The following is a 14,724-nucleotide window of genomic DNA, read 5'->3' on the forward strand; positions in this document are numbered from 1 at the left end:
TTTGTTTTCATTTGAAGGGGGGATGGCAGCTTAAACCATTCAAAGAGATTTTTATTCTCCACCGCGTCCATATCTAGTATATGTTTTACCTCTGCTAACTAAGCCCACTCCTGTTACTTTCTATCTTCTCTCCGTGTTGGGAGGCACTGACACAGCAATGATGCTGCATGCTTTTGGGGGGGAGGGGGGGTAGAAAAAAGTAATCTGCCCATCAGCGAGTTTAGCTTGACAGACCAACCATTTGGGAATTAATCCAAATCTGGTCACTCCACTCCTGCCTTTAAAGGTTGCTGTCTGGCTGCTAAAGCGGAGAGATTTGCATGTGCCCAACTCCGACTTCAAGAGTGAGTTTAAGTAGATGTCAGAGTCTTAGGGGCGCAGAGTTCCCCCTCTTATAAGTCTTTTAGCATGTTTAAATGCAAAGGAGGTGGCAAAAGTATTTAAAAACACTGTTTCCATAACTCTAAGGCTCATTAAAAGACCTAGTATTAGTCTACTTTAAGTATAAGATTGACAACTTTCAGGGTAACCGGCGGTTGCACTTAAATGAGTTGGAAAGAATTAGCGTATCATTAACTGTTAATTCACTTTGAGTTTTTCTATGGCATGCACCCTCTTTACCAAACCCTATGATTTTGGCCTTGAGGTTCTATAAGTCTAGATGCAGTTTGGAGATATCGGAATTGGACATCATCGTCTACCGTTTTATCCAGGACCGGGTTATGAGGGCAGCAGTCTCACTTGAGGTCCCAGACTTTCCTCTCCCCAGACTCCTCCTCCAGCTCCCCTGGGGATAGAGGCACTCCCAGGCCCTCTGAGAGACATAGTCCTTCTGCTTGTCCTGGGTCATCCCCTGGGCCTTCTGGGCAGTCTGCCTCTCATACTGCAGACTTGCTTGGAACATCTCCCTCACTGAGGCCTAATCATGTGATTCAAATGATCAAAAACTTGAGCAAAATCAGTAAGAAAAAAATTTGCATAATTCAGCTTGAACTTCATTTTTAGGGCATTCAGAGTTGCAGTTGTATAACCATAGCCAGATCCTAACCTAACCACACACCAGGTAAAATGTAGGTTTTCAACCAATCAGCTAACAATTTAAAGGCTTTTTAACCCTTAACAGACATTGCAAATCCGAAAAAGACCCTTAGAAGGTCAGGACCAGCTGAGAATACACCTCTAAAAAAGGAAATGTACCAAAGCTGAGTTCCAGAGACAAGTGATTTAGGCAGTGGGCTGTCAAAAATATTTCTGACAAGAAGCTTAATTATATAGACTGCAATTTTGTAAAAGAAAGGAACCAGGAAAGGTTCCTCGGACTCGTCACACTTTTAGATTAATTGGCACCAATAACTACATTTTAATATCTTTCTTTTTGTTTTACTTTCACAAATTTGGCATCTACGTTAGTACTGGCACATTGAAATAGGAAAATCCAGTTGCACCTCAAACTGTGCATCTTTCTATACTAACTGCTTACAGTATATGTCTAACTTCACAGTGCATGTACGTCTCGTGATGTGTGCTGAGTGAAAGGTTTGTGTGTGTGTGGAGGAGAATTCTGTTTTTGGTGTTTGGGTGGCGGGTTGTTTTCTCAGCCCCCCACTTTCCTCCTAACCCCTCCAACCCTGCTGTAGGGCCCAGAACCCCTCAGTTCTTGGCAGCTCTAATGGGTCGGTCTGGGCTGGGCAAACACAGGAGCTCCCCCCTGCGGTCTGGTCGGGTGGTACAGTCCAGCTCTAAAGGTGGGGACTGGCCTCAGGTAGGGTGGCTGTCAATCATTTCCATAAAGCCTACCTCTACCTGCGTTGTCACCCCCCATACTTCAGTGGTGTAGAGTATGTGAGAATGTGTGTGAGAGACATTGCATGGCCTTAGATTTGTTGTATTGGTTTCACAGGGAGTTGTTCACCTTCACAATCCTGACTGGTTTCAGCCTGTTTACTGCTTCATTGTTTCCCATTTATTCACCCATTCTGGGACATATATTTTCTACTTGCTTCAAAGATAAATGTTATGTACTGCTATTCCCAGATAAATTATTTTAAATCAACTCTGCTCATCCATGTGTCAAGCATATATGTCAACAAAACATATGCCAATTAAAAGTAAGCTTCTTTTTTTGCCCTTTTTTCCATCCCTTTGTGTCCTTTCACTTGTTTTTCTACCTGTTCCCTCTCTTGTCCTTCCTATCTCCCTCCTTGCTGTAACACTTGTTATTCCTCTCTGCATCCTCATAGATATTAATGCCCAGGCTCGTAAGCTCCAGAGGAACAGGGCAAAGGGGACGCTGACCCTGCCCCGCTCCAGCAATTCCTCACTGTGTCGCAGCCTCAGCGAAACAAGCCTTAATCAGGTGGGTCCTCCCCACACCCAATTTGAAAGGTTAATTGTTTGTTTTCCAGGGGCTGTGCTTTTTAATCAAGCATGTTTCTTGGCATGTACAGCTTGGAGTGGGAGATGAGCCCAAGCGATATTATTCCACCTTACCTGGACCATTTAGAGGCAGAGAACGTGACGGGCCCTCCAGCAACCGAAGGAAGGAAGAAGGGAGTCAGGGAGGAGGAGGTGTGAGGCACTCTCTGTATCAGTCCCCCCACCTTCTTCTGCTACAGGGATTCAATCAGCAGGTAAGGGTTTCAAAAATATGTTTATTCCTTCAGAATGACCTTAGTCACCCTGAACTTTTTTCTCCATTTGGTCACATTTTAACCACACACTTCAGTGTAATTCATGGGGATTTTCTGCTATAGATCAAAACAAAGTAGTCCATGGTTTGAAGTCAAAGGAATGAGACATACTTTTCTATAAGTCAACATATTGCAGAAATACATATATGCTGCTATTTCAGCTTTCAGTCTTGTGGAGTATGCATCTACCAGCTTTGATTTTCTTTGGAGAACATTTTTTCTTGTTCTTTGCAAACTTATTCAAGCTTAGTCTGGGCAGCATCTGTAAGCATCAGTCTTTGTATAGCTTTTGAGTTTGATTGACCCTTCTTAATTATACATGAATATTGTTTGATCAAAACCATTCTATTATAAATATAACTACATCAGCTACGTCTAAAGATTTTAGCTGCATCTTGAAGGTTTTCCTTTAAGCTTCCACCTTACAGGATGATGTTGTATTTAACTCCATTCATCTTACAACAAACTCTAATCAACTGTATCTGCTCCTATGATGTTTCATAGTTTGGAAGTTGAGTTCAGGGTGATGCGCAGTTGTCTTTTGCATGTAGAGCAAAAAGTTAAATTTCAGTCTGATTTGACCACCTTCTTTCACATGGTTACTGGTTTTTACCTACATGGCTCATGATAAACTGCTAACAGGGCATTCTACCAAAAGTAGCTGTCTTTTTGCCCCTCTTTCTTAAAGACTTGATTGGTGGAGTCTCTTTTAAATCCCTTTCATGGCAACAGAGTCGCCCCTCTGAAATGTGAGTTTCTGCAGCATCTCCAGAGATCTGAGGGCTTTTTGAAACTTATGGATAATTGACTCTGCAGCGTTCCGAGTGTGTTGTTTGATTGTTTATTGACCAAACCCAGTTAAAAACTTGTCCTCAAGATAACCCCTGGTGCGTCTTGAATGTTTCTTGGTCCTCATTATGCTGTTTGTTGACTAATGTTCTCTTACTAACTTCTGAGCTCTTCACAAAAACAGCTGAATTTACACTGAACTGATGTTACTTGCCAGGTCGACTCTGTTTACAAATGTAGTGAATATGATACTCTAGAGTGTAGTGAGGAATATCAAAGTAAAAAAAGGACTAAAATACGCTTTTTAATGGTTTGGAACTTTATTGTTTTCCTTCCACTTCATATTTATCTGCTTTCGGTTAGTCTGTTATAAACAAAATTGAAGAGAATACAGTAGACATGTGCTGGTCAATTGGTAGTGTTCTGTAATCGACCGATTTTGACTTGAATAAACACGACCGGCGAGTCATTATGGAGACCATGGATTTTAAGTGCCGTTCATTGCATTGTTGAGTCTTTATTTCTGAGCAGTCTAGCATCTTTATCCTGCGCTTGGTCCATGTTTGTTTTAGTGAGAGTGTCCAAAACAGGGGGACAAATTACCTGGACAACAGAGGTAAGGGGAAACAGTGCTTTGACCTTAGACAGAAGCAATGGGGAATCAGTGGGAGGATAGCGGGAGAGAGAGAGCACCATAACTGGCAGCCAGCCCTTCTGGAGCATAGGAACCCCAGCAGTAGATTGGAGGAGTCCACTGCGAAGACTGTGCACTGGAGCGGGGAGATAAAGCAGCTCAAGAGGAAAGCAGAGGAGCACAGCAGAAGTTTGGCTAAGAAATAGTGCCAGGGTGAAACTACACCTGACCGAGGCTAGCTTGACTAAATTTGGAGGATCCAAGGAGCACGGCGTGAGATTGAAAACGTCTGTGGAGGAAACAGACCAATGAGAGTAGGGAAGAGGCTACTGCTGACCTAGAGCCAGAGAGCAGTGCTTTGGATAAGCCAGGGAGAATGAGCAGCAAGAGGCTATGGCTAGCCGAGGCTAATCACTAGAAGCTAACTGCTAGAGATGGAAGAATGACGAGGGGGGATCAGAGGGGCCTACAGGTAGATAGCATGGTGGAGCAGGGAGAGAAGGCAACTGCTGTTTCTACGCTGAAGGTAGGACTATGAAACAGTCCTTCTGGGGCTAAATTAAAATGGCTTTTTTAAAAGCCACCTAAAATCCTCTAACAGAGCTGTACAAAGCAAGTGTTTTACTCACATTTGCTCCTCAAAGTAGTGGGTGCAAATAGGAGGGAAAAAAACGCATGCTAGTACAGAAAATCAAATTTGAGCCGAGTGGTGTATGCAGTTCAATGCAGTGAGGAATGCTCTGATCTTTATATAGGAGAAACCAAACAAGCTCTCCACAAACGCATGGCCTAACACAGAAGAGCGGCCTCCTCTGGACAAGACTCTGCAGTACATCTACACCTTATGGACAAAGGACATTCTTTTGCAGACCAGAATGTTTACATTCTGGATAAAGAAAATAGCTGGTTTTGAAAGGGCTGTGAAGGAAGCCATCTATGTTAAGAAAGAAAAACCAACCTTAAACAGGGGGGGTGGACTCAGGTGTCAGCTTTCAAAAACTTATAATGCAGCTATTGAGTTAATCCCTTCCCGTTATCATCACAGCCCCAACTCCTGTACATGATAGTGGAGGACCTCGTCTATTCAGCCAATCCAGCAATCCCCTTTAATGAACATTTAAGACACTTAGATGGGTATGGGATATTGCAGTCTAACAAAAGAAGCCAAACGACCCCAATTCCAAAGGGTTGGACCCCTTCATCTGTTCCAATTTGCATGTTTTCAACACAAAAACAAGGCTTTGTTGGGCTACTGTATAAAACCTCGAACTCAACGCTATTCCTGACATTTTGAATTGAAAAAGCTTCCCGGATGGGAAGTGAAGCGTCTTCAAACTTGAAAATGATACTTTCTCATCTCCTATAATTTTGAAACCTAATTAAACAATGTCAATGTACCTGAGACAGCAGTTTGAAGACTTTATGGACTTGATGTTGTGATCGGCAGATACTGATTTTTTGATCAGTGCTCGGCTCCCAAAATCCTGACTAGCGCATGTTTAGAAAACAGGTTTGGGGTTATAATGTTACAAAGTGTTGAATGTTTTTTTATTCCTCTTTGGGTTAAATTATCGTAAACGGTAACATTTCTATGTGTTTTCCAGGACTGCCTGGTTTACCTCCTGAACAGGGAGCAGCACACAGTTGGTCAGGAAACCCCATCAGCTCGCCCAAACATCTGCCTCTTCTCTCCTGACATCCTTCCCCTCCACTGCCGCTTGCGCCGAGTCCCCGCACCCCGTCGCCATACCAACAATAAGGCAGATGATTTGGCAGAGAGTCAGCGTTTCTGTGTTGCTGTTGAGCCTGTGCTCAGTGCCACTGTTCTGGTGAACTTTTCCCGCTGCGAGCGAACAACGACTCTGCGACACGGCGACCTTCTCTCCTTTGGAGCACATTATATCTTCCTGTACAAGGACCCCACAGGTGCCAAGCCCCTGCCTGCTCAGACGTTGGCGCGGCTACGTACACTGGGGCAGCTTTATGACTCAGGGGTAGAAGAGGGGGAGGATGGGACTCAGACTTGTAAAATGTGTGGCTCGGTGCTGAAGGACAAAGCTGCACAGGTGCTAAGTGTCCCGGCAGTCAGACGCAGCTTTAAACCACACCTGGTGAAACCTCGTGGTGTAGGGATGGCATCAGGTGCCCCGTTGGCTTTGTCAGGAGGTGAAATGGCAGGACGAGGCGGAGGAGGTCAAAAAAGAAAGCTGCAGCTGGAGTTTGATCAAGCTCATGAGGACCAGCTGTTGAACAGAATCGTCTCTCTCATTGAACCCGGAGGTCTGTGTCTTTATTCTTATCTGCCATAAGAATTATATCTATAATGTAATTAGCTGGAATGATGTTATGATCTCTTTTATGTGTTATTAACATGTTGGTTTAAATAATGTAGGGACATGATCTGTGAAAATGTTTTTTATATATTTTCTTAGATCCGCTGCATTCAACAAATTTTCTAACATTATTAAAAATCCATTCAAACAATAATGGCACCATAGTTTGTTCAAATTTCCTTTTTCTTTTTTTATCAACAGTTCTTCTGGGTTTTAGTTATATTTGAACATTTTGCTTTAAGCTTTTTGCTTTTTAAGAACTAATTCCTTATTTTTTACCTGGAAAAAATCTTTAGAAATTTGCTTCTTAAAAAAAAAAGTAATTTAGACACATTTCCTCATTTATAAAAGGTAAATGATCTGTAAAGGTTTTGGAAAAATCTCTTGAGCTAACTATATTTCTAACATGTCAATAACATTACCATCTTCATTCCTTGTGTTTGAGATGTTCTCCCTCATGTGTGTCTTGTTTAATTTAGAAAAAACTATCGTTTAATGTTCTTTGTCATGTTACAACTTTTAAGTTTGTTTATGAGAAATGTTTAAAATTTCATGAAAAAAATATGGGGAAAATGTTAAATTGAGGAGTTTTGGTTAAAGCTTTATTTAAAGGGTTCATAGAATTATTATATAGGGTATTTGGTGTGGATCCTTAGGGTCTCTGAATAGGGTGTGTAACATTGGTTGGGCTGAAAATTGCATTTTTGCTGTTCTATGAGCCCTAATGCAAGTTTGGTGAAGAGCCCTAAATTGAAACAACAGGTTTTCTTCCTTTTATGGTATGATCATAAATATTTAGATGAGCTGTGCGCTGATTGGTTGGTTTAAAACGAGCAAAGCTGCTGAGCAAAGACGCATCATGGCAACAAGCACTCACTGAAAATTGTTGAAATTGTTGATATGGTAGGGTAACCAGACATCCTCCTTTTCCCAGACATGTCCTACTTTTCATGTCTAAAAAAATGTCCGTGGGAATTTCAAAATTGTCCGGGATTTTGGTCGATTGCAGTGCGGCAGAACCGAGTCGTGAGCTCCGGGGCTAGTCAGGGAACCCCGGCGGATGGTGGCAGGGAGCCAACGGGGGGACGGGGTGACCGAAACCGACCCGGTGACGGTAGCCTGGACACCGGCAGCCCCGTGCTTCCCCTTGCCGTCCTTACCGGCCCCCAGCCCCCCTCCTCCAGCTGAAGAAGGGCGGCTCATGGGTCTCTGCTGAGGTCCGGTCCATTCAGCGGCTCAGCAGTCGACACTTCATAACCGCCCCCCTAGGGCGTGACAACATTACCGGCCATAACCAATTAAGGCCACATCTCCGAGTTAAACGTCAACTAGGGGCTTCGCTTGAATTTGCCAGTTTTATTGTTAAAGTTTAGAATTGTGAGATATTCAGAGAAAGGAGGTGCCGATGCGGTTTGAACTTCTCTGTACGTCTATTTCACCCACTGAACTATCGTTATTTATCTATGACAAGGTAAATGTGGTTTTGCATTCTATGACCCCTTTAAACACAATAACCTGATTTAACTCAGTTTATTTATCTGAGTGTCTAATCCTGCTCAGTTTTCTATCCTGCAGCAAATGACAAGCACCACTCGGATTTTACTACATTTAATCATGTTTCAGGCTAAAGAGGCTCCAGCAAAGGAAGCTACAGAATATTGTACTAGTGTCACCTTGGTCCCTGTCTTTTATATATATATATATATATATATATATATATATATATATATATACTTAAAATGGCAGACATCTTGTAATATTTGTCCTCATACATGACAATTACATTTTTTTTATAATTCCAATTTCATCAACTATATGGTCTTATTTGTATTGAGGAAGGCGACACGTGTATTAAAACATTAAGATTTAAATGGTATTTGCCGGGATCGATTCCCGGCCTGAGGTCTTTCTTCCTTTGCGACAACTGCTTGGGTTATTCTACCATTTCAGAATTAGCTTTGCTTGGTTTTCCAATGGTCATATGTTATGTCCATTCTGCTACAACCGCCTGATTTGAAACTGTTTTGTTTCAAACACTGTAAGATGTAGAATAAGATTAGATAAGCACCCTAAAATGAAAAGACGAGAACAGTTTTCTTAAATCATTAGTTTGAAATTCAGCCTCCTTTTTCTTTTCTTAGGAGACGACCATAAGCTGACGCCTGCCTACCTGCTGTGTCTGTGTATCCAACACTCTGCCTCAACCTTCCCTCCGGGCAGTTTTGGCAAACTGCTACTCAAGATTGTCCGTCGAATCCAAACCATCGCATGGGTCGGTGTTAACATTTAGATGTTCTATTGTATCTTCTTAGAGTAAGGGTTAGGCATTTAAGATCAGAACTTCTAGAGAGGTTACAGTAACTTTTACCATAATTCCCTGTGGAAACCTGTCTTAGCAGCATAATTGTTATAATTAGTCTCCTCTGAGCTTATGGTTTTTATTTGTGCCTAGGCAATTTTACTTAATGTAATTGTTGTTTACTCTGGTTTAAATGTATAGTGGAGGATGTTCTTTTTCCAGGTGGACCATAGAAATAAGCGGTCCTCCTCATGCTCAATCATTCTGATGATATGTTTATCATCAACATTAGGGCATTTTTACTTACCGGTGGTGAGTCTGACATAGTGGAAAAATTGCAAATCTTCTTTTGGAAAGTAAGCTTGTATGATTGATGCAAACATCAACTTTTCAACAGAGCGTGCACGAGGAGAAATGGGCTCCTGAATGCTTTCACACGTGTTTAAAAAGCGATGCCTCTCGGGAGTGGGTACAGGGTTATGCATGTACTTTTTTTTTTTTTTGTAAGTGAAAAGGGCAGGTCTTTTCAAAAATTTACGAAAATCCTCCACTATACCTTTAAGTCTTGCCTGCACTCAGAACCAGCACAAGCAATGAAATTGGCAAGAGGCCAATTTTACATCAGAACTAGAATAATGAGACAGGCTTGTATATTGACTTATAGAAATTATTGGAGTCTTTCAAACCTAAGTGAGGACCTACATCAGGTTACTAACCAATTACAGAGACCATGTAACTGCTGTAATGGCAAATTAGGTTTTAGCTATTGATTACAAAGCCATTTTTGCAGTTTTGCATTAATCTATACCTTTAAAATTTCAACTTGAATTTTTAAAGGTAGAGGTCAGTGTTTTTAAAATGCTTATACAGCATTAACCTAAAGCAAAATTACAACAAATAAAAAGAAATGACATACCAGACTTTATGTGATTTCAAAAAAACAAACTATGGCTTTTGTGAACTTATCAGGTTATCTGAGGGACTCTCATTGTATTTTTAGGGAGTTTTGCAGTTTTCATTTAGTTTTATTTAGTAAAATGATGCAGAGTGCTTTTAAGATGTGAGAAAATGGAACAAAAAAAAATGAAAAAGGACGACTAAACATGTTTAGTAAATGTGTTGATGTTTATTTGAAAGTCCTGTTTTTGGTAAACTGTATACAATCCAATAATAAGCTGATACAGATAATCTGTTGTTTACCAAGTTAGTGTAGAGGATAACACTTTCAAAATTCCCTCCTTGTTACTAAATAATAGTCTTTCATTCTAGTGGATCATCAATTTGACAACACATTTTAGGGGAATTGGTGTCATTGTGGACATTTGTGCAGTACAGGACAAGTTTTTACAAATAAAGTTTTAATAGTCGACTACTGGGTCACTTTAAGGTTTTACCAGACTTGTTATTCATAGCTGAAAGAGCTGGTGTCTCCATAATAGCTGTTTACAATGAGGATACAGTATCTGTATACACAAAGCAGATTAGTTAGTTAGCTTATTTTTTGTTTTGTTTTTTTGTTTTTTCCCAGAAATTCTTAAATTCATAAACAGCTAAAACCAAGTGTTTACATAAACTGTATTAAAAGCAATCTTTTTTTTCTCTTTCGTTTTCCTGTTATAGACCTGCCTGGACCGCCAAAATTATTTACCTTTTTTTACCTTCTTTAAATCCATATGTTTACATACATGCCATTAATATTTGGTTCTGAGTATTCTTAATTTTGTAGTTCATAACTTTTAAAAGGTAAATACATAATTTTAACCATATAATTAAATTTGATTATCTAATCATCTTGTATGATTTAAAGTAAGTAATCTGTGATCATTTGTGTGATACTAACTTTGTCTCTCACTTTACATCTATGTACAGCTGAACAAAGTCAACACATTTTGAACTTTGAATAGACTTGCATATATATCAATAGAGAGCTAGTAATTAAAACTACTTAAATTAAGAGTTTACATTATTTTCAACAAATGTAGTAAGGTAAAACATTTATAGATGATATAAGTGTCCTTTCAGAATTTTCAACATAGCCTCCATTTGAGGTCATTGTTGAAGCAATTTCTTGTGTGAGGCCGCATATTTTATTTAATTTATTCCAGGCTTTGGCATACAGGACACCAGACAACCTGAACATTTTTAATAAATGTATGTCTAGGAAAATGCGGTTGCCCCAAAAAAGCCTTTTGGATTAAATATAGCAGTTCCTTAGCATAGTTCTTTAGAGCATGTTGTCAGATTCACAGTAAGTGAATTGGATATCCAACACTAAAAGTTTCATGATATAACTGCTTTACAGTTAAAATTATATGTAGTGTAAAACATTTATTTGTAAAACATTTAGGTCTAACTGCAAGCTAATCTGAGGCACTTTGGTTGTGGAGGCTTAGCTCTACATAACTGCATCATCAGTACAGTTCTGTCCAAAGGTTTTATAAGTCTCTAAAAAGATTCTTGTTTGGAGGCCCATGTTCATAAAAGCCCATCCAGACTTTTACTTTTACTCTCATTGTACTTGTACGAAATGTCATTTAGTACAGCTTTTAAGACAGTAAATGAACATTTCCAAGCAACTTATTACACCATCATTAAGGTCAGATTAGAGAGGGTAAATTGCATATTATTTACAAGCTGCCACTAGAATGCCTTGCACTTAACCATGTATTTATAGTTGAAGTTCGTATCATCTGTCACCACAGCTTAGAAAAGCTCAACAGAACTCAATAAACCAGCATTAGAATATTACATTGCTGACATAACTTTAGATTTATGGCTGTATTCCATAATGTATATTTACAACTTGCATCTTTCAACACATGGCCTGTGTGACAGTAGCTGTGCATAGGGCCACAGTTACAGCTCTTAGTCCCAGGAAATCTTAAAGTTTTCTTATGCGCCTGCTTAACTTGTACCAGTGTAGGGGTTTAAATTAATGTAGGTGACGTATTGCTTATATAGTGGATCAAGTTGAGTGGTTCTAAACACAAACCCTGAGGGACGCCCTTCACTACAGGGATAGAAGTAAAGTTACAATCATCAATTTAGATTACACATACTCATTCAGGCCTGAATCCTGTACTTTAGCATACGATTAAGAAGAGCAAATGTTATGAGATGCTGGTCATTGGGTATCTGAGTTGGTCTAGATGTATGTTTAATGGTCTTTCAGGCAAATTCAGAAGTTTGACCATTCTAATTCTCCAAAAAGATTCACATTTTCCTAAGAGAATATTTGCTGTAGATATTTTGATTCAAGTAGAGTCCAAAAGGAAACAAAGCAGTCAGAACAATAAAAGACAGCTTTGACCACATTTGTCTGGACATGGGAACTTTTTTAATGCCATTTTAGATAGATTTTAATTGTATTTATTTAGAATTGTTTTTCAAATAAATGGCAGAGGTGTCAATTAACGAAGTACAAATACTTCGTTACTGTACTTAAGTACACTTTTTAGGTATCTATACTTTACTCCATTACTTATTTTTCCTCCTATTTCTGACTTCTACTCATTACATTTTGACACAAGTATCTGTACTTTCTAATCCTTACATCTTTAAAACAAATGTTACTCGTTTATTTTTATCTGGAGACGGAGACCAACAAGACCTCCCTCATCCTTTGCCCTATCTCAAAGAATTTTTCAAAAATAGTCGAAAAATTGAGCTTTCAATTAATATAGCGGCATCTGGCTGTTTTTTTTAAAAGGTTACTTTATACTTTTATACTTGAAGTAGTTTTTGGAGCACATACTTTTTCACTTTTACTTGAGTAAAGAGGTCAAGTTGATACTTCCACTTTTACCAGAGTGTTTTTAAACTGCACTATCTATACTTCTACTTAAGTAATAAATGTGTGTACTTTTGACACCACTGATAAATGGATCCACGCTAAGCTGTTCAAAGGCAAAATGTGCATTAAGAAGTTAAATTACTATAATAGATAGTGACACCTTTTGAAATTTATGGTCAGAGAATAGTGATACTTGTCATATCTTGTTTAAATCTATCTAAAGTGTCTTACAGGCATGCAGCTGCAAGGCTGTAGTTTATGTTCTAATAAAGCTAGTGCTGTCATTTGACCTAGAAGGTTTTATGAAACAGAAAACTATGTAAACCAAGGAAAGGGTTTTATTCTGAGTCTTCCAAGGCTTTTGTAAATGTCAGCGGTGTTTTCTCATACAGTAGCTAAGCCTTTAGAGGAAATGTAGTTCACCTACGCAGATCCTGAAAGTTTAATGGGAACTTAATTGGTCTGTTTGTGTGTGTTGCTTGCAGGAGAAGACAAAGGAGCTGGCTCAGAAGCAAGCTCAGCAGTGAGTATCACTTTCTGACTTGTGCTGCATAGAAAGAAATGATGTGTGCTAATGTGTTGTTTGTATGCTGTTGTGTTTTTTGTGTCACTGTGTCTCCATAACGATGTAATGTGTTGCCTTGCGTGTGTGTAGTCAGGACCCAGCCTCCTTGTCTTTACTCAGCATCTCAGACCTGATCCCAGACTTACAGACCATCTTCTTCTGGATGTCAAATTCAATTGAGATCCTCTACTTCATCCAGCAAAGAGCCCCGGCCTACACACACAGCATAGAGACGCTGCAAGGTAACACAACACACCCTGAGCTCCTGAATGATGAGTGTGGAACAGCCTGGCTGAGGAGTCATCACTCAAACAGACATCACCACTCATCAGCAGATATGAGACAGCTGTATGCTTTACTTTTCTTTTTCATAGTAAAACTCTGAAGGGTCCCTCTGTCTCTTGTCATCCTGCTTTCTAGGGTCTAAGGAGTCATTGTTATCGGCGACAATAACTGCCAATGAGGAGGCAATGACTATCTTGGAGGAAGTGATCATGTACACTTTCCAACAGTGTGTCTATTATATCACCAAGGTACTAAAATAACTGAACTGGTCATAAACCGGTTAATATTTTTTCTTGAAGAAACTATGACTGAAATAAGCAGTAATTTGGTAGATGTACATCACCTTTATATCCTGACCTGTTTGTGTTTGTGTCCAGGCACTATATGTTGTGTTACCCGGTTTATTAGACTGTAATCCATTCCCAGTTGACAGCTCTGAGCCCTGCTGGAAAGGAGGTGTCGGGTTTCCTGAACCTGTGCGCAGAGTTCTGCAGGTAAGCATTTGAGCTGTATAACTGTTTGCAGGAACTACCGGTATACATAGCAAACATAGTAACATGTTTAACCTACATTTATTTGTTTCCTTTTGAAGCATGTCTTGCAAAAGAGTGTTTTCTTAAAAATGTATCATACAATCAAAATTTTTGAATAGAACTATAATTTCAGAGTCGTTTATGTGACAATAAAGTTCTGTAATCTGGATTTCATAATGAAGCTAAAGACCAATGGCAATAAGACCAATACCTGAAGGGTGCCATTAGCTACAGTGGGTGAAGTGGGAGAAAATCTGTTTAAATTACGTGTTCTGGATATACACCTCACAATATAAGCCGTGCCCACAAAATTTTTTGAAAAAACTGGAAAGGTACATATATAAGCCGCATTGGGCTATAATCTGCTGGTATCTACTCAATTGTCTCCCACCAAACCTGTAGGGGGAGGTCTACATATCCCCCCTGGATTAGGAACGTAGAAGAATGCTAGCTCCCATTAGCTTGTTGGTTCGCAGCAGTGAGAGCTTCTACTGAAAGATGGGGCTTCATCGGCTCTTTATTTCAGCTCTGCAGGAGTTGAGGCCAGTCTCTTCATTGGTTCGGCAGCTTTAATGCGGCAAATAAATGTCAAATTCTTCGCTGTGCCTGCTGCTGGCATTTTCTTGTGATAAATGAAAAAAAGCCTCTTATTCTTTAAATTCAGACTTTGACTTCCCCCTCTGACGGTTTGGAAAAATCCACAGAAAAGCTGAACCTTTTTATAAGCCGCTTGGTTCAAAGCGTGGGGAAAAAAGTAGCAGCTTATAATTCTGAAAATATGATATATATATATATATATATAT

At 39.6% G+C, this 14,724-nt stretch overlaps 1 protein-coding gene across 5 annotated transcripts in view; it reads left to right on the plus strand.

Annotated features, from left to right (window-relative positions):
• Nucleotides 1-14,724, plus strand: part of radil (Ras association and DIL domains) — a 49,379-nt gene that overhangs the window by 17,915 nt on the left and 16,740 nt on the right. For 3 of the 5 annotated variants that reach the window (XM_015389513.1, XM_015389515.1, XM_015389514.1), the window contains exons 5-13: nucleotides 1,638-1,745; nucleotides 2,241-2,356; nucleotides 2,448-2,630; nucleotides 5,718-6,393; nucleotides 8,588-8,718; nucleotides 13,024-13,061; nucleotides 13,194-13,345; nucleotides 13,524-13,636; nucleotides 13,766-13,882. In XM_015389513.1, the coding sequence (XP_015244999.1) occupies nucleotides 1,638-1,745; nucleotides 2,241-2,356; nucleotides 2,448-2,630; nucleotides 5,718-6,393; nucleotides 8,588-8,718; nucleotides 13,024-13,061; nucleotides 13,194-13,345; nucleotides 13,524-13,636; nucleotides 13,766-13,882 (1,634 nt within the window). The remainder of the gene's footprint in view (nucleotides 1-1,637; nucleotides 1,746-2,240; nucleotides 2,357-2,447; nucleotides 2,631-5,717; nucleotides 6,394-8,587; nucleotides 8,719-13,023; nucleotides 13,062-13,193; nucleotides 13,346-13,523; nucleotides 13,637-13,765; nucleotides 13,883-14,724) is intronic. The other 2 variants (XM_015389516.1, XM_015389517.1) reach the window with 1 other exon arrangement.

Source organism: Cyprinodon variegatus, unplaced genomic scaffold, assembly GCF_000732505.1.
Source record: "Cyprinodon variegatus isolate N-32 unplaced genomic scaffold, C_variegatus-1.0 Scaffold463, whole genome shotgun sequence".
Lineage (NCBI taxonomy): Eukaryota > Metazoa > Chordata > Actinopteri > Cyprinodontiformes > Cyprinodontidae > Cyprinodon > Cyprinodon variegatus.